Here is an 18,857-nt window from a genome sequence, read left to right on the forward strand (position 1 = left end):
AGGAAGTTTTTGCAAGAGAATAATTCTCTTGGAAATATTTTTAAAACAAAATGTTAAAAACTGAACGCTCTCTTAACCAATGTTGGCAAATATTTCAGGATTGTGTTCCTAGTGTTCAGTACGGTTATGCTTTGAGAAAAGTGCTGTATATTTCAGAGTTATTTGATTCATAATAATGATCTCTGGATAAATGATTGATATAAATTTTATAGTTATTTTAGAAATGAAAAATAGTGTAATAAAATCTTTCTAATGACTGAAAAATATTTTGTTTGCAGGTACAGACTGTCAAAAGATGAAGAAAACGAGAGATTGCTGTATTTGTGGGAAAAGATTTACTAACATGGTAAGAGAAAACATCTACTAGCATTACTCTTTAATAGAAGAGTGATTAACTGCAGGTTGAAGTCAGTATTTCATCCTAAGAGATCACTTACCAGGAGCCTTATATAGTTTTATATAAATATCTGTTGATAATAATTTTTTATAGAAACTATAGAATAATACTGATGATCTAATAGATTATTATTTTTAATCCTTAATTTCAGCTGCAAAGTTTTCTAAATGTATTGCAGTAATAGAGGAATTTTTTTTTTTTTATGAAATATGAATAAAGCTGTGGTTTGCTATGGTTTGAATACATGAATACGTGACTAATGCTTGGCTGCGTTCTTACAAAATAGGGGTTATTGGTTTACCGTGCATTGGTTTTCCTCTGCTCAGGGTGGCAGACTATTGGTTACTATGCTTTCTCAGAATGTTGTGTTTTGTTAATGTTGCCCCTTTCGGTCAGTTTCTCCCAAAAACTTAATTTCCAACAATGCTATTTGTAATCTGCATTTAAGTGTTTATGCCCTGCTACTACAATGCATATTTGACATGAATATTAGTGCTTTAAACTACTATGATGCATATTTGATCTGAATATTAATGTTTTAAAATATCTTTATTGTGCTTAAAAATGCAAGAGAGACATTGTAGACTAAAAGTTGTTCAGTTTAGTTCCGTTGCAAGTAGGCTAATACAGTTTATTGCAATACACTCCCTGAACACCTGAATTAGCCCTAGTTACCCACCAGCCCAAACTACATCCCCGTAACTTTTACCCATTAGTTGGGTAATTAACTGTCAGCATTACCAACGCTGACAGGAAAATCTTGTCAAAATGAGTTACCTGAAACACAGCTGGCAACGCTGCTGCAAGTCCCAGCCGAGCGAGGCCAGGTTCCCCAATTGCTTTCCATTCGCCTTGCTGCATGGATGTTTCCTGCTTCAGGCGAACTTTTGGTTATTAGCCCAACCCCCGTATACTGACTTTATTGAAATTGGATAACGACTTGGACCGTATTTTCGACCCCGTTATACTGACTTTATTGAAATTGGATAGCGACTTGGACCATATTTTTGCCTTTTTCTGCTGGATTGTTCTTTCGCCTGGCATTGGATTTTTCTCTCCCATCTGAACTTTGGCTCGACTTGGACTCGGCATGGATAGTTTCGATAAAAAGACGCCCCCTTTGGATAGCGCAACTGCCTCAACCTCAGCTTCAGCTACTGTGACCGAGACTGCTACTGCTGGAGACGCTACAACCCACCAATCATGCACAGCTTGCAAACGGAGGATGAGTACCCTCAAACATGACAGACATTCAGTTTTTGTACATGAAACTTACCCGTCAGATATATACTTAGCTATAGTCTCCGACGTTCCCGACAGAAATTCAAATTTCGCGGCACACGCGACAGGTAGGTCAGGTGATCTACCATACCCGCCGCTGGGTGGCGGGAATAGGAACCATTCCCGTTTTCATGTCAGATTTTCTCTGTCGCTGGTTCCGCAACATCTGTTGTTGGTTCCTTCTGCTTGGATTTTCATTTTTCGCTTGCTGAGGATTATTTTGGACTGACCTTTGGTGACGTATTGGATCTTTGGCTTGGCATACGCTTTTTGTGGACTGTTTTTTGATTTGCTTTGGTATTTTCTTATAGAATGTCTGATCAGAGTGTTGCACCTGTGTTTTGTGTGTGTGTGAGGTCTGATTGTAAGGTGAGACTACCGAAAGCTTCGTAGATCCTCATTCTGTATGTTCTAGGTGTAGGGAGAATGAATGCTCTTTTGAGAACACGTGTGTTGAATGTGAGAATCTCACTGAACTGGAATGGAAGGCGTTTGTCTCTTATGTGAAGCAAGTTGGAGAAGGACAGAGTTAGGAAGGCTTCTTCTAGAAGCTCTAGTAGGTCTCTTTCCAAGGAGGTAGATTTAGAACCTAACACTCTTCCAGATTCTCCTGTCACTCCAGTTGTTTCAGCTCCTTCACCCTTCATCGAACCTGTGGATTCGTCCTCGGAGATGGCTGCTTATGAAGGCTACGATCCGCAAGATGCAGTTGCAGATGCGAGCTATGGAGGAAAAGAAAGTGAGAAGTGATAGTGATTTGTGCAGTGTCCCCAGTGTAGTGGAGGGGGCGTCTGACCGGCTCCGCATTGCTCCTAGGCCTAGACCTCTTCCAAACTCCCAGACCCAGTGGAGGAGGAATGTCGACAGCCGCAGGGGGATGAAGAGCGCTCCCAACGGTCAGGCGTCCCTTCGCAGCGCCTCCTGTTGACGCGTCCCAGGCTGCCTTAGATCGCCATAGTAGAAAAGGGATCTTAAAGAAGTGTTTCTCTTCTTCTGCTTCTTCTTCTCCTAAACGTGGTTGGAGTTCGGCTGAGGAATCGCGCCCTTTGAAGAGGACTTGGAAGGCTCCTAGAGGAGACGCTTGGACTCTAGCCCTGAGCGCTTCCCCTGAAGGCTCTCCTGTTTCAAGAAGAGAACTCGTAGATCTTCCTCCTCTTCTTCTGGTGTTCAGGAGTCCACCAAGCAGATCCTGGTAGGCCTCCAGGCTCAACTTATCTGCTCTTGCTGGCTCTTTTGCAAAGAGCTCCTCTCCGTCGGAAGGATGCCTCTCTTCCTGATTAAGTCCTCCAAGAGACTCTCTTCTCCCAGCAAGTCGTCCTCTAGGAAGCGCATTCTCCTGTTAAGCGCCCCTCCAGCAGCAGGCGCTCCTCTCTTGCAGGCGCTCCTCTCCTCCGCTCCAGGCGCTCTCTCCTTGCAGGCTCCTCCTGATAGGCGCTCTTCTCCTTCCAGGCGCTCCTCTCCCGAGAGGCGCTCTTCTCCTGGTAGGCGCTCCTCTCCTGGTAGGCGCTTCTCCTCTGGCGCTCTTCGTCTCCGGATAGCGCCTCTCCACCCAGGCGCTCGCGCCATCGCCGTCGTCGGTCTTCTCCTGTTGGAGATACTTTCCTCAGTCAGACGCCCTGCTTTCGTTCGCCTCGTGAAGTTCCTCTCCAGCCTCCTTTTCGTGGTTAGGCGCCCCTCTCCCAGCAAGGGCTCCTCTTCGGTCAGGCGCCAGTCAGGCGCCAGTCATCTCCTGCGCTTCTCTCCGGATCATCGCTCTCCAGTGGACAAAGGCTCTTCTCCTTCTAGGCGCTCTTCTTCTGATAAATGCCCTTCTACTTCTAGACGTTCTCCTCCTCCTTCTGGCCTGGAGGCGTTTCGGAGGACGATTCTCCTAAGGACATCACAATTTCTGATTACAAGAGGTTGACAGCTCTACTAGTCCAGGAGTATGGAGATTCCCTCAAGCCTGCTTCTCCTCCTTCCCCTGGTTCTATGCTCGAGCACCAAGGCTTCTCAGAAATCTTCCTCTTTGTGAAAATGCGTCCCACGATCTCCATGAAGAAAGCTCTTAAAGGTTTCGGAGAGTGGCTCTCTTCAAAGAAGGATGCAGGCAAGACTGTTTTCTCTTTGCCTCCCTCTGACTTTTACCGGGGAAGAGCAGGAATGTGGTATGAGACTAAGGAGCCTATGGGGTTAGCTCTCCCCACTTCTGCTGGCTCAGATTTTTCTTCTTCTGGTAGATTCTTCCAGAAGACTCTCCCTTAATTCGCCAAGGCTTCTTGGGGACTGTGTGAACTGGACCATTTCCTCAAGGGCCTTTTCCGTCTGGAAGTGTTCAACTTCATGGACTGGTCTCTTGGGGCCTTAGCCAAGAGAAGTCTTCAAGAGGATTCAGTGTATGGAGGACCTCAGCAGTGTGTTGTCTTGCCTGGACAAAGCTGTGAAGGACGGCTTCGATGGAGATCGCTTCCTGTTCGGCACTGGCCTGCTGAAGAAGAGGTCAGTATTCAGCTGCTTTCCTCTCTAAATCGGTCTCTCCTTCCCAGAGGTCTTCCTTCTGTTTGCTCCTTTTTCTAGCCATCTTTTCCCACAAGAAACTGTGAAGGAAGTCTCTCGTTCTTTGTCTGGAGAAGGCTTCTCAAGACCTTTCTAGCTCAGTCTTCGAAGAGGATGAGACCTGCTGCCCTATTGCTAAGAAGGAGAAGCCCCTTTCAGGAGCCCTTTCGTTCATCCAGGTCTCCTTAGGAGCGTAGACCTGAGAGAAGATCCAGGTCTTCAGGACTCCCTTCCAGGAAGTCCAAATGAAAATCAAGTCCTCCAGACTCCAGTAGGTGCCAGACTTCTCAAGTTCGCCAAGCCTGGGCACAAAAGGGGCGGACGAATGGTCCCTCTCTGTTTTGAGGAAGGGGCTACCTCATTCCCTTCTTTTCAAAACCTCCTTGACTACAACTCCGAGGGAGTTATCGGCGAGATACAAGGATCCTGTCGGAGGCAAGCCCTTCTTCTAGCCGTGGATCAAATGCTAGAAAAGTCTGCAATAGAACCGGTTGCAAGATCTTCTCCATTCCCGGGTTTTACAACCGTCTTTTTCTTGTTCCAAAATCCTCGGGTGGGTGGAGACCGGTCTTGGATGTGAGCTCCCTGAACGCTTTCATAATCAAGAAGAAGTTCTCTATGGAGACTACGTCTTCAGTTCTGTCGCTCTTCGTCAAGGAGATTGGATGGTGTCCCTGGACCTTCAGGATGCTTACTTCCACGTTCCCATCCATCCCTCCTCCAGGAAGTTCCTAAGGTTCATGGTAGACGGGAGAACCTTTCAGTTCAGGGCTCTTTGCTTCGGACTTTCCACAGCTCCCCAAGTGTTCACGACCATTCTCAGGAATGTGGCTCACTGGTTGCACTTGGAGGGAGTGAGGATTTCCTTGTATCTCGACGACACATCTCGGTCCAGTTCAAAGAACCGTTGTCTGGAGGACCTTTCTCACTTTAAACCTGGTCCAATCTCTAGGACTTCTTGTAAACCTCGAGAAGTCTCAGATGATTCCTCAGCAGGAAATTGTCTACCTGGGGATTCTGATGGATTCTCGGGGTTTTCTAGCCTTTCCATCCCTGGAAAGAAGGGAACGCTGCCTTCAAAAAAGGTGACAGACTTTCTGAGAAAGACAGTTGTTCGGCGAGGAATGGATGAGTCTGCTGGGGACCATTTCCTCGCTGGAACAGTTCGTTTCTCTGGGAAGGCTTCACCTCAGACCTCTTCAGTTCTTCCTGAAAGAATCTTGGGATCGGAAGTCCCAAGACTTGTCAATTCCTTCCAAATATCATCTCAAGTAAAGGAACAGCTCCGTTGGTGGTTAGACCCAAAGAAGCTGGGTCTAGGAATTCCTCTTCAACCGCCGAGCCCTCGCCTAGTGTTGTTCTCAGACGCGTCCGGAGTCGGGCTGGGGAGCAACACTAGGCTCGGAAGAAGTGTCAGGCACCTGGGACACGGATCAGAGGCCTGGCACATCAACAAGAAAGAGCTGGTAGCCATTCATTTGGCTCTTTCCAGATTCGAACTTCTGGTCAAGGGATCAGTAGTTCTAGTCAACTCCGACAACACCACAGCCCTGGCTTATATCAGGAAACAGGAGGGACACATTCCTTCTCCCTGTACATTGCAGCAAAAACCTTCTGTTGTGGGCTCAGGAGAGAAACATCGTTCTCCTCACCAGATTTGTTCAGGGAGAAAGGAATGTGAGGGCGGATCTGCTCAGCAGAAAAGATCAAGTTCTTCCCACGGAGTGGTCCCTTCATCAGGAGGTTTGCGAAAGGCTGTGGTTCCTGTGGGGAGACCTCATATAGACCTCTTTGCAACCCATTGGAACAAGAGGTTGGAGAACTACTGCTCCCCAATCTCGGACCCCAGAGCAGTAGCAATAGACGGCCTTCTCCTAGATTGGAACGGTCTAGACGGCTACGCTTTTCCCCATTCAAGATAATAGGGAGGTAATCAGGAAAGTTCAGTTCATCAGAGGGCACCAAGCTCACCCTGATCGCTCCCTTTTGGCCATCCAGAGACTGGTTCACAGAGGTACTGGAATGGATGATAGATTTTCCCAGGTCGCTCCTCTCAGGAGCGATCTTCTCAAACAGCCCCACTTCACAGATTTCACAAGAATCTTCCCGCTCTAAACCTAACTGCCTTCAGACTGTCGAAGGACTGGTTAGAGCGAAGGGATTTTCGCACAAGGCTGCGAAGGCTATCGCCAGAGCTAGAAGATCTTCAACCTTGCGCCTCTACCAGTCGAAGTGGAAGTCTTTAGGAGATGGTGCAGGATCTAAGAAAATTTCCTCTTCCAGTACCTCTGTAATGGAGATTGCTGATTTCCTTCTCTACCTAAGGGAACAATGTAACCTGGCTGTTTCCACCATAAAGGGGTATAGGAGCATGCTGTCTTCAGTCTTTTACACACAGAGGTCTGAACATCTCGGATAATAAAGACCTTCACGACCTTATAAGGTCTTTTGAAACTTCAAAAATAAGTCCCCTAGACCTCCCAGCTGGAATTTGGACGTGGTCCTAAAATTTTTGATGTCTAACAAGTTTGAGCCTCCTCGATCTGCCTCTTTCAGGGATTTGACCAGAAAATCGCTGTTTCTTTTCGCTCTTGCTTCTGCCAAAAGAGTGAGCGAATTACAAGCCTTAGAAGGTTCTGTTGGCTTTAAGAAGGACTCTGCAATCTGCTCCTTTCAGCCTCTCTTCTTAGCAAAGAATGAGAACCCTTCAAAACCTTGGCCTAGGAGTTTTGAGGTCAAAGGACTCTCTCGATCTTTCAGGACAGGAGCTGGAACACACACTCTGTCCAGTAAGAAGCCTTAAACATTATTTGGAGAGAAAGAAACAGCTCAGAGGCAATACTGAAAGTCTTTGGTGTTCTGTCAAGGATCCTTCAAGAGCAATTTCAAAGAATGCCCAGGCTTTCTTCATTAAGGATATTATCAAAGAGGCTCATCTTTCATGTAAAGAAGAACATTTTCAGCTCCTAAGAGTTAATGCTCATGAGGTGAGAGCCAATAGCTACTTCTCTAGCTTTCCACAAGTCTTGGTCCCTCCAGTCTATTGTGGACTCTACATACTGGAGATGTAACTCAGTGTTTGCTTCTCATTATTTGAGAGATGTTAGTGTGACATATGAGAAGTGCTTCTCTCTAGGAGCTTACGTATCCGGGATTCGGTGCTGGGTCAAGGAGCTGAAGCTAATCCTATTTAATTTAGTTAATTTTGGTTATTTTTAATTGTTTGTTGTGTTTTTATGGTTGGTTGAAAAAGAGTGTTGCAGGTCTCTCTCTTTTTCATCTCTTATCACTAACAAGGGTTAGGCTTGGTCAGGTGGTCGGTTTTGGTTGTTAGCTCCTTGTATTTTTATTACCTAGCTCTGTCATGTAAGAGGATAGCCCCATTGATATGATTCAGGTAGAGGGCTCTGTCTTGTAAGTGGGTTAATCCCCATTGACACGATCCATAACAGGCTCTGTCATGTAAGTGGGTTTTATCCCCATTGATATGATCCAGAAGGGCTGTCAGTCTTAGGTCACTTCCTCGCTGAAGCTCTTGAGGCATGCAGACTCATAGACAGTATCCATGAAGTCTTCTGCCCAATCAGGTAAGAACCATGGTTTTTGTTTATTCCTACAACATATGTTGTTTCCGTTTTTTTTAGTTATTAGCTGTCTCTTGCCCTCCTCCAAGGGTGCCAATCAGCTAAGTATATATCTGACGGGTAAGTTTCATGTACAAAAATGATATTTTTATGATAAAATAAAGTTTTGTACATACTTACCCGGCAGATATATACGATCATGGCCCGCCCAGCCTCCCCTCAGGAGACAGGTGGAAGAGAAATCTGACATGAAAACGGGAATGGTTTCTATTCCGCCACCCAGCGGCGGGTATGGTAGATCACCTGACCTACCTGTCGCGTGTGCAATACACTCCTGAAAATTTGAATTTCTGTCGGGAACGTCGGAGACTATAGCTAAGTATATCTGCCGGGTAAGTATGTACAAAACTTTATTTTATCATAAAAATATCATTTTTATAGCATGTAGGAAAGTGCAATGTAGCTTGACATTCAGATGTGACGAATGTAGGTCATGGTCAAAAGGTCAGAATGGAGGATTATCTTAAACATAGAAAATCTGTAGCTTCCAAGAGCAAACATAGGGAACCAGCTGTAGAAACTCAGAGTCTAGACAAAGAAGCTTTAGAATCAGAGTTATTTAGGAAGTTAGATGATAAATTATCAGCTAGCATGACAAATTTATTTCCTAGTTTCATGACAGTTATCTGAATTCAAAGAACAAAATATGAGTGCTAGGGAAATAGAAACTAACCTTTCTTTTTCAGCTCCCCTGCCTGTTCCAGAACCAGCCCTAATGGGTGCCGGGGGTCATGGAGAACCGCAAACCTCGAAGGTAGGATCTGCCGGCTCCCCCTGCGCGGAGCATGCAGTGTTAGCAACAGTTTTCCCCCTTTCTTCAGATAGTGTAAGTTCAGAGGTAAATTTGGATACTGTATAGGATTGACACAGATGAATAGGGATAGTGAGGTAGCAAAGAGTGTAGGAGAGAAGTTGAAGGTGCAGTCTTGTTTTGGGGGCAGGCCAATTAAGGTTCCGGGATCCTTTTTAGATCTGGCAGCAGTTCTATTTCCGGCTGCAGTCTCCTTGCAACAAAATGTTGCTAAATCTGTTGAGGAGGATTTAGATTTAGTTGTAAGTTTGTCAGGTTCGGGAAAGCTGGAGGATTTCCGTTCCTCTTTGAGAGTTCCTTTTCCTTCTGGGAAAAAAATTTTGTCGGTTGGTGATGGTAATTCATTCGATAGGAAATTAAATGTAGCAGAATATAATGCTAATTTATTGGGTCTTTCCAAAGGGTATAGGTCATTGGTCAGACAGTGTTTTAATATAGGGTTTTCGAATTTCCATGATCATGTAACGAAGAATTTTCCGGAATTCACAAATGATGTATTACAAGATTATCAAGGGGGACTGGAGTCTGTATATTTTCTTTCTCTAAAATCTATGGCTTCTGTAACCTCAGATTTTTCCCTCTCCTCTACTGCTTCCAAACCTTCTTCCGCTGCTCTTTCTCAACCTTCCCTTTCAGGCCACCTTTCGGGGAACATTTCGGGTGCGTTGTTAGTTCATCTGGCATCTATGCCATTAGCGGGTTTGTCTTTGGTACCATCTGTGACGAATCCAGTACCTTCTCATGCTTCTGATATAGTTGCTGTGGCAGTTGGTGGCGCGCCTGCCTCAGCGTTTAGCGTTGCAGTACCGATAGTTTCCGCACTCGCCCCAGTACCTAAGCTGTCTGGTGTTTTGTCTTCTCCTGTTTCTTTGGGTTTGGTACCTTGTAATCTTCCCTTCAAAACCCTTTTGAGTTCAGGGCCAGTTGGGACGTTCTCTACTTGCCCAACATCATCGGCAGGAGTGCCGGTGGTGACTCCGAGTGTGGCATCTTCTTTCTTTCTTCCTTTGGTTCCTCCTTTCTCAACTTTTCCGACAGGTTCCTCTGTCCCTCCGGCTAAGGCGGTCTAAGTAGGTTCGGGTTTGATTTTGGGTCATCAGGGACCCTTTCCCTCTTCCTTTTTAAGTAGGGGACCTTCTGTTCCGGATTCCCAATCTCACGTAATTCTGCTACATCTGGGTTTGCATGGTGCGGATGTTGCGGTCTCTCTGCTCTCAGGAGTGGGCGTTGTCCGCCCAGGTGTGACCAATCCAGGTGTTGCATCATCATCTTTGGAGGGTGTGGGGTTTGCGCAATCTATTTCGGTGATTCCCAGTATGTTCAGGACTGATTTGTCAGGGGTCCATCTTGCGCATCCAGGTGTGTTGTGTTCCAGATCATCAGGTTCAGCGTTTGCTAGGTGTCAGCCTGTCTCATTTCCAGTTTTGGCTCAGTCGGACCAATTCGACAAAGACTGTTCCTGTGAAGAGGAGGATCAGATACTGGAGGCTAGTTTTCCTTTGGCCAATGAGTCTGAGTACGGACGGATGTTGGACTTTATCCACTCGCTGTATCCGCAGTCCAAGGCTCCGGAGGAGCCGTTGCAACATAACCAAGCTATGTTCAAGTCGCTTTATGCAACAAAACCGGTGGTAGCACAGTCACCAAAGAATTTAGTTTGGTTTGGCAGGGTCAAACAGGCTTTGAGAGGGGCGGACAATAGGTTGGCATCCTTGATAGGATCGGGTAAGCAGGATTCAGCCTTGCATCCTATTCTGAAGGGCTTTTATAGGGTCGCGGGTAACCCTTCTGCGGGTGTTAGGGTGCCGCTAAACGAGTCGGTAGAGGCTCTTTTATCTCGGGTTCCATCATTGAACCATCTAGTATTTATTTCGGCCAGGGAAGCCAGTATCTAGGAAGACACCTACCACAACCAGTCGGAGGCATTATCACACACTATGTGGATGCTATCCAGTCTGATGGGGTTCCTCAAACAGGATGGTTATACTCCGTCAGACCCGACTCTTTTTGACAACCTCATCAAGTCGGTTTCCATGGGGCTTGCACACCAGGTGAATGTTTCTGCAGGATGTACTACATTCTTTGGGAAGAAGAGGAGGGACTTCTGTGTAAACCATCTGCCCCCTCATTTTCCTGACATTCACAAAAGGGCACTGCTGAGGGCTCCATTGGCACTCAGCAGCAGTTTGTTTAGAGAGGAAGGTGTTTCGGCGATGGTCAACTTTGTGTTGTCTACCTCGGCGGTGGAGTCGCAGCAGGCCATGATCAGGGTTGCAGCGCAGAGTGCCAGATCTCCGAAGGGGTCTAGAATGTCTTCTCCTTCGAAGCGCTCTAGCTCCAAGTCTCCGGAAAGTTCTTCTAAGAAAAAACGCTTTTCATCCAGGTTCCCAGTTCTGCCTCAGATCCAAAACCTTCCAATTGTAAGAAGGATTTTTGGAAATAAGAGACATTCCCTTTGTCTGCACCTGTAGGAGGTTGTCTTGCCACTTTCTGGGACATCTAGAAGGAGTGGGGCACAGAAAGTTGGGTAGTGGAGGTCTTAAGGAAGGGTTACAGGGTCCCTTTTCACTCTCGTCCTCCGCTATCCAACTCTCCAGTGCATCTTCCCAGTTACTCCCCTTCTTCCATCAGAGGGTTAGCTTGGGTGGCAGAGATCTGAGCCCTTTTAGAGAAGGGAGCCTTAGAGCCCGCTCCCACCTTCTCCAGGGTTCTACAGCTGGATATTCGTGGCACCCAAAGTGGGAGGATCTTGGAGACCTATCATATATCTCTCGGGTCTCAACAAGTTTGTAACCTCGACGAAGTTTCATATGGAAACTTTCCAGTCGGTGCTGCAGTCAGTCTGGAGGGAAGATTGGATAATTTCAGTGGATCTCAAGGACGCTTATCTCCAGATTCTGATTCATCAGGAATCTCGGAAGTTCCTTTGTTTCTGGGGTCCAACTGAAACATTTCAGTTCAAAGTCCTCTGCTTCGGTCTGACCACAGCACCTAAGGTATTCACGAGGGTGATGTCTCCTGTTTCGGACATCATGCATCGTCGGGGCTTCCAAATGAGAAGATAACCTCAATGACTGGCTGGTTCAAGCTTCTTCAGAAGGTGAGAGGCTCTGCAGGCAAGGGATTTTCTTTTGAACCTATGCCAGAAGTTAGGCATAAGAATCAATTTCGACAAGAGTTCTTTGTTTCCAACTCAAGTAAAGACGTACCTGGGAATGACGATTCAGACGCGTCTTTTGAGTGCTTTCCCGACAGAGGAGCAGGTTCTGGCAATTTTAAGCCAGCTGGAAACTTTCATGTCAAACAAAGTTCAACCTGTGAGCTTATGGAAAAGCCTGCTGGGCTGGATGGCCTCCCTATCCCTTCTTGTTCCAGGGTCTCGTCTCCGGATGCGTTCTCTGCAGGTGTGTCTCAGGAATCGCTGGGACTTTCGAGAAGAGAACACGTCAATAATCTGAGACAATTCTTGCCTGAAGGATATTCGGTGGTGGTCAGAACAACATCATCTGACCACCAGCATAAGATTAGACTCTCCCCTTCCAGATGTACATCTGTACACAGATGCCTCAGATCAGGGTTGGGGTGAAACCCTGGAGAATCTCAGGCTCAGGGCCTTTGGAGGGATCTGGATCGGGAGTGGTCCATAAATTATGGGGAATTAAGAGCAGTCGAGGAGGCTCTAAGTTGCTTTGCAGAACAGGTAAGCAACAAGACCGTAGAGTTGTTCTGTGACAACGTTACAGCAGTGTCGTATCTCAAAAAGGAGGGGGAACAAGATCACAGGTGTTGAACAATGTAGCACAGAGAGTTCTCCGTTGGTGCGAAGAACACACAGTTTCGCTCATTCCCCAATTCGTGTCGGGAAAGCTCAGTGTCTTGGCGGACGCTGAGTCGGTCACTGGAAGTTCTCGGAGGGGAATGGACATTAGTGCAAGATGAGGTGCAACTGCTGCTCAAGAGATGGCCAGCAACAGTAGACCTATTCACCACCAGGATGAACCATCGCCTTCCAGTCTACTTCTCCCCAATAGCGGATCCCATGTCCTGTGGGACAGACACAGTGTTGCACTCATGGGACAACTTACAAGTTTATGCATTTCCTCCCTTCGGGATGATACAGGAAGTCCTAGCAAAACTCAGGAGCTGCAAGAACACTCAAATGACCTTGGTTTGCCCATTCTGGCCCCAGAGACCTGTTGACGGAAGTTGTGGTATTCCTCCCAGAGAGGGAAGATTTACTCAAACAGCCGCACTTCCACTACTTCCACCGGAACCTCCGCGTGCTGAAACTAGCTGTGTGGAGACTGTCCAGCAAGAGGCTCATCATGCGGGACTCTCTAAAGCAGTGGTTAAACAACTGTCTTTCTGCTTAAGGAGTTCAACCAGAAAGTTATACCAGGCCAGGTGGGCAATGTATCGTGGGTGGTGCCGAAAACAAGGGCACTGTATTTCGCGCCTGTCAGTTGCGAAAGTAGCAGACTTCCTGCTGTTTTTAAGGAGAGTCAAAGAGACTTTCTTACTCTGCAGTTGCTGGGTACAGGTCAATGCTGAGCAGTACATTCCGCTTTCACCTTCCGGAACTCTTAACCAGCAAGATTCTTCATGATCTGTTAAGATCTTTTAAAATAGAGCGCCCAATTCTTCCTCTTTGGGCCCCCGCGTGGGATTTACCAATGGTGTTGAATTTCTTAAGATCGGCAGCCTTCGAACCTTTAGAGTCTCTGCCTCTAAGACAATTAACTAAGAAAGTTCTGTTTTTAATTGCGCTGGCTACAGCCAAGAGAATCAGAGAAATTTGGGCAGTATCCAGGACAGTCTCCTTCTCAGGGAAAGATATTTTTCTTTCTTACCTATCAGAATTCGTGGCAAAGTCCGAATCTCCAAACGAATCCTTTGCCAAGGGCATTCAAGGTCGCATCCTTAGAAGACTTTGTAGGAGCTGACATTTCCGAGATGCTATTATGTCCGGGTAGGGCTTTAAAAGTCTATCTGTCTCAGACCGAGAAACTTTTGCCTCTCCCGAGAACGTTATTCATTTCTCCTAAATGTCTTCGCGTTCGATCTCCAAGAACGCAATCAGTTTCTTTCTTCAGGAGGTTATCCAGCAAGCATCGGGAGGCTCTTCATCAACTTCGGAACCTTCAACTTCGTTTGTGCGTCCAAGGGCGCATAGTATTAGAGGAATGGCAACATCTTCGGCCTTCCTCAGAAATTATTCGGTGTCGGCGATTTTAGAAACAGCCACTTGGAAGTCAGTGTCGGTCTTCACTACCTTTTACCTCAGGGACATCCAATTTTTGTCAAACAAGGGTTACTTGCTGGGTCCTTTCATGGCGGCCAACATGATCTTGTAAATGCACGATAAGGTTGGGGGGGGGGAAGCGGGGAAAGTTAGGTATTCAAGCTGGTCTAGGAATTTGGAATTCTCCATTGGTCAGGATCCATAAGGGGAGCATTAGACAGGACATTAGCACAATGAAACTAGGCTGAGCCAGGTTGATAGGATCTTTTCTCCAAAACCCCCCCCCTTCTGCACAGATGTCGGCTGCAACATACGGTGAAGAACCCGAAGAGACTTCACATTCAACTTCTCCTCCATACATGCGAGGCTATAGTAGCCACATGGGAGGTTCATCGTACCCCTTCATACATGAGAGCGCTTTGATTAGCCACATGGGAGGTTCATTGTACCCCTCCATACATGAGAGTGCTTTGATTAGCCACATGGGAGGTTCATCGTACCCCTCCATACATGAGAGTGCTTTGATTAGCCACATGGGAGGTTCATCGTACCCCTCCTTACATGTGAGTGCTTTGATTAGCCACATGGAAGGTTCGTCGTTCTCCGCTACTCATGGGAGGCTGTGATTAGCCACATGGTAGGTTGGTTTTTTGCTACTCTCTATCCATGAGGAGGTTTGAATACCACATGAGAGGTAGCTTGACTCAGACAGTACCAAGACTTGAGACTGACGTCGAGGGTACTCTCTCTACAGGCATCCTCTCCTGCCAAGTGGTTAACCAGGTGAGGATACATGCATATAGGCAGAGTAGGTGAATAATGAGTTACCTGTCTTCGTGTTTGGCAGGTCGGGCTGAAATTAGATTGATCCCACCTCCTTAAGATTTTGTTAATCAGGCTAATTCAGGTGTTCAGGGAGTGTATTGCAATATGATATGAAGTTTTCATAATAAAACTAATACTGTAATACTTACCTGAACACCTGAATGATTCCCACCCTCCTCCCCACTTCAATTTGATTAGTGAATTATGCAATTGGGGAACCTGGCCTCACTCGGCTGCGACTTGCAGCAGCATTGCCAACTGTTTCAGGTAACTTACTTTGACAAGATTTTCCTGTAAGCGTTGGTAATGCTGACAGTTAATTACCCAATTAATGGGTAAAAGCTACGAGGATGTAGTTCGGGCTGGTGGGTACCCAGGGCTAATTCAGGTGTTCAGGTAAGTATTACAATATTAGTTTTATTATGAAAACTTCATTTTGGGTAATGTAAAGGGAGCCTAAGGATTCATATACCATACCAAATAAAATTACGAGCATGTATTAATAATATAGATGTGACATGAGAGATATTTTTAGGCTAATCTTTCAGACAAACATTTGTGTGATTGCACAAGTTTTTAATGTTGCCCAAATTCAAGTAACCATATGAAATGATAAATGTTTTATACACCTTACTATATAAATAACAGTATTTCTGGATCGGGGTCCCGTGTCAGCCGGTGAAAAAGTCCATTCAGCACTTATTTCTAGGTAATTCCGTTGCTAGATACCAGAGAAAGCTAAATGAAATGCTGGAGTTATTACCCCCAGAGCGAGCTCCACTAGATGGAGTCGTGTATGGAAAAGGGTGAACTACAAAAACACGGAACCTTATCCTATAGAGATTCCCAATGTCAAAAGTTCCAACGAGAGAGGTGCCGATACAAGCCCATGCATTACTCGCGGACTGTATACAAGGCAACACTAGTCGCATTCCATTTTAGCATGCGATTTTGTTCACACATAATTTCGTTGTGAGCCTTATTTTGTGCTCTATTTTGGATTTTTTATGGCATCCTCGCAAGGTTCTTCTTCAAAAACTTGAGTACCAGTGTTTTATTGTTTTTTAGGCGATTGAGGCTCCTTATTTTCCTTTAGTTTAATAATTAAAGGGATTTATAACGCCCGTCTCGATCTCCTCTCACGGCGTCTCTTGACCTCTCTTGGTCTTGGGTCGGCATGTTTGTGTTATTTTTTTTTAGTATCCCTTTTTATTTGGGATATTTTACCAATTAATGATTCCTAACTTTAGTGAGTTTGATTAATTTTATGTTTGTTCTGTCCCCATTTACTACGAGAAGTGCTGTTTAGCGTTTAGGCTACTGAGCTACCCCCTCGGGCCTATTCGCTTTTTATCATGGCTTCATTACGAGTGATTTTTATTTAACGATTTTAGGCTTAGGCTACGAGCTACCCCCTTGGGCCCATTCGCCTTTTATCATGGCTTCATTACGAGTGATGTTTAGCGTTTAGGCTACGAGCTACCCTCCTCAGGCCCATTTGCTTTTTATCGTGGCTTCATTACGAGAAGTGCTGTTGAGCGTTTAGGCTACGAGCTTCCCCCTCGAGCCCATTCGCTTATTATCATGGCCTCATTATGCTTTATTTTTGTCCCTCACTTCTCTTAGCCTTTGGGGATCTTATTTTCATTGGTACTGTTACGGTTTTTACTTTGTTTTTACTTTGTTTTTATAATTTTGTTTATTTTGTGAATTTTGTGTTCCCTTCCTGGTAAAGTGCTGTCTTGCTGTTTAGGCTACGTGGTTCCCCCTCGGGCCTATTCGCTTCTTATTTTGGCTTTATTTTGCCTTGTTTTAGACTCACTTCTCTAAGCTTATGGGAACATGATTTTCATTGGTACATTTAATTTTTGACCTTGTGCTTGGATGCTTTTGAATTTTGTTAATTTTGGGGTAATTTCATTTAACTGGAGGTCGGCCATGTCCCTTCACGTTCATGTCGTGTTGGGCCTGCCTATCCTCCTACATGTACCTTATAGAAAATTTTTGTTTTATTATGAATTATTTGAGTTATTGGTTAGCCTTTACCCCTCTCCTAGGCTTCCTTCCTTTGCATCGCCTCAGTTAGGTTAGCCTAGGGGTTGGCTGTAACACTTTTTCCCTTTGGGGAAAAATCGTTAAGGGAGGGACGATCTCGATCTGTACGTATGAGTTTCATGTCTGTGATCTCGTTCTGTACATGTGTGTTTTATGTCTGGTGCTTCCCTTTGTTTGGTTTTGGCTTGGATATATTGTCTACGTCCACCCTCTCCCTGTTTCGGCTTTTCACGTAGGCTAATGTTCCTAATAAGTTAAGCTGGAATAGCGAGGGTTTACCTGCGTAGCCTATCCTAGTTCAATCCTTCTTTGGGTTGCTTACCAATGGTGACCGGGAGTGCTCTCCCCACTCCTGTTCACACTTCTTTTACCGACTATATATACCTGTATATTATTTTGTGGTATCGAGAATCCCCTTCTCTCCCTTTTATCCTTTGCTCTCTCTCTCCCCTTGGTTTGTTTTCAAGGTTTGTTAACTTTCCAAGGCTTGAGAGCAATTTATCCTTATTTTATGCTGTAGCCTACATCCCCTCCCTCTGCATTGATTGATTGTCCCTCAGTGTGTCTGACCTCATCTGTTGGCACTCCACCTGGACCTGGAGGTGACCAGGAGTGCTCTCCCCACTCCTGTTCACACTCCTTTTATCTTTCTTTGCTCTCCTGGCCGTAGAGGTTTTTGCCCTTCCTCTCCTTTTCTCTCGCTCTTGTCGTGCAACACAGCTTACATAGCGAGGGGATCTATGAGAATCTCTGGGCGCCCGGGGAGTGCTGTCCCACCCCTGGTCGCTACTTTGGGTTACCAACCTCCTGGCCTATCCTTCCCCCTTCCTTTTACGTCGACTGTTTCCCTTCGTGGTGCTTCCTACATGTTCGCACCTCACTGTTGGGATCTCATACGAGGCCAGTTAGCGTTTTCCACCTAAATGTCTTCTGTTTTATTTACTTTCGGCGTTCCCCCTCCTTTTTGCTACTACCTGTTCGGTGTTTCGTTATCTTGTTGGGCGCTCTCCTTGCTTACTGCTCCGGCGATTTTAGTGTTTAGCGGTCGGCGTTTATTCCCCCCACCGCTATCACTTCGTTCAGGATATCCTCCTCCGGGGGTTTTCCTCTCTTGGCTCTGAGTGCGCCCACTTCCGAACAGTTCATAACCTTCCCACATATTGTTCAAACATGATCGCTTCGGAATGTTCTGTTGACTCTGATTTTATGTCTATGAGTTTTGTCCTGTTAGCCCGGTTTTCTCTCCGGTTTTCTCCGGGGGTTTTCCTGGTCTGACTAGGCTAAGTCGCTGCTACGGTACTCTGCTCTGGCATCCGTTCCAGCATGCCCATTTCTCATACGTTTTCAGCTGGTTTTGTCAAGTGCAGGAATGCTCCGCTATCCTGCAACAAACCAGCGATCACGGAGTCTATAGTTCCCATTCCGGTGCGCAGTCTGTTTTGGAGATTTTATAGTTTGGCACGGAAGGTTATGAAGTACGCTATGCTCTCCCCGAGCAGACTTCTTGATGAACCCGTAGGTTTTATATATACCTGTCGGTTTCGTCTCCGCCAAACTCCGCCTCATGTGACTTATTCTTGGCTCGGAAGGTTGTAAAGTACACTATGCTCTCTCCGAGCAGGCTACTTGATGAATCCGTAGGTTTTATTTACACCAGTCGGTTTTATCTCCACCAAACGCCGCCTCTTTTGGCTTATTATTAGTCTTTTGGCACCCGGCAGATTGCGTTGTACGCTATGCTCTCCCAAGCAGGCTACCTGATGAATCCGTAGGTTTCATATACACCTGTCGGTTTTACCTCCGTCAAGCTCTGCCTCATGTGGCTTATTAATAGTCGCTCTTTCGATATAAATCGGTAGGTTTCACATATACGCCTATCGATTTCTCCACCAAACTCCGTCTCGGGCGAGATTCTCGTTAAATCGGTAGGTTTCATATAAACCTATCGGTTCTCCGCCTCATGTGGCTTATTAATAGTTACTCTTTCGGTGTTTGGGCTCTCTCCGGGCGAGATTCTCGGTGGATCGGTAGGTTTCATATACGCCTATCGATTTCCTCCGCCAAACT

General features: G+C 46.0%; 1 protein-coding gene across 3 annotated transcripts in view; it reads left to right on the plus strand.

Annotated features, from left to right (window-relative positions):
* Window positions 1–18,857, plus strand: part of LOC136829508 (zinc finger protein 425-like) — a 50,354-nt gene that overhangs the window by 8,501 nt on the left and 22,996 nt on the right. For all 3 annotated transcript variants that reach the window (XM_067088295.1, XM_067088294.1, XM_067088296.1), the window contains exon 5: window positions 279–346. In XM_067088295.1, coding sequence (XP_066944396.1) covers window positions 279–346 — 68 coding nt within the window. The remainder of the gene's footprint in view (window positions 1–278; window positions 347–18,857) is intronic.

The sequence above is a fragment of the Macrobrachium rosenbergii genome, chromosome 44, assembly GCF_040412425.1.
Source record: "Macrobrachium rosenbergii isolate ZJJX-2024 chromosome 44, ASM4041242v1, whole genome shotgun sequence".
Taxonomy (NCBI): Eukaryota; Metazoa; Arthropoda; class Malacostraca; order Decapoda; family Palaemonidae; genus Macrobrachium; species Macrobrachium rosenbergii.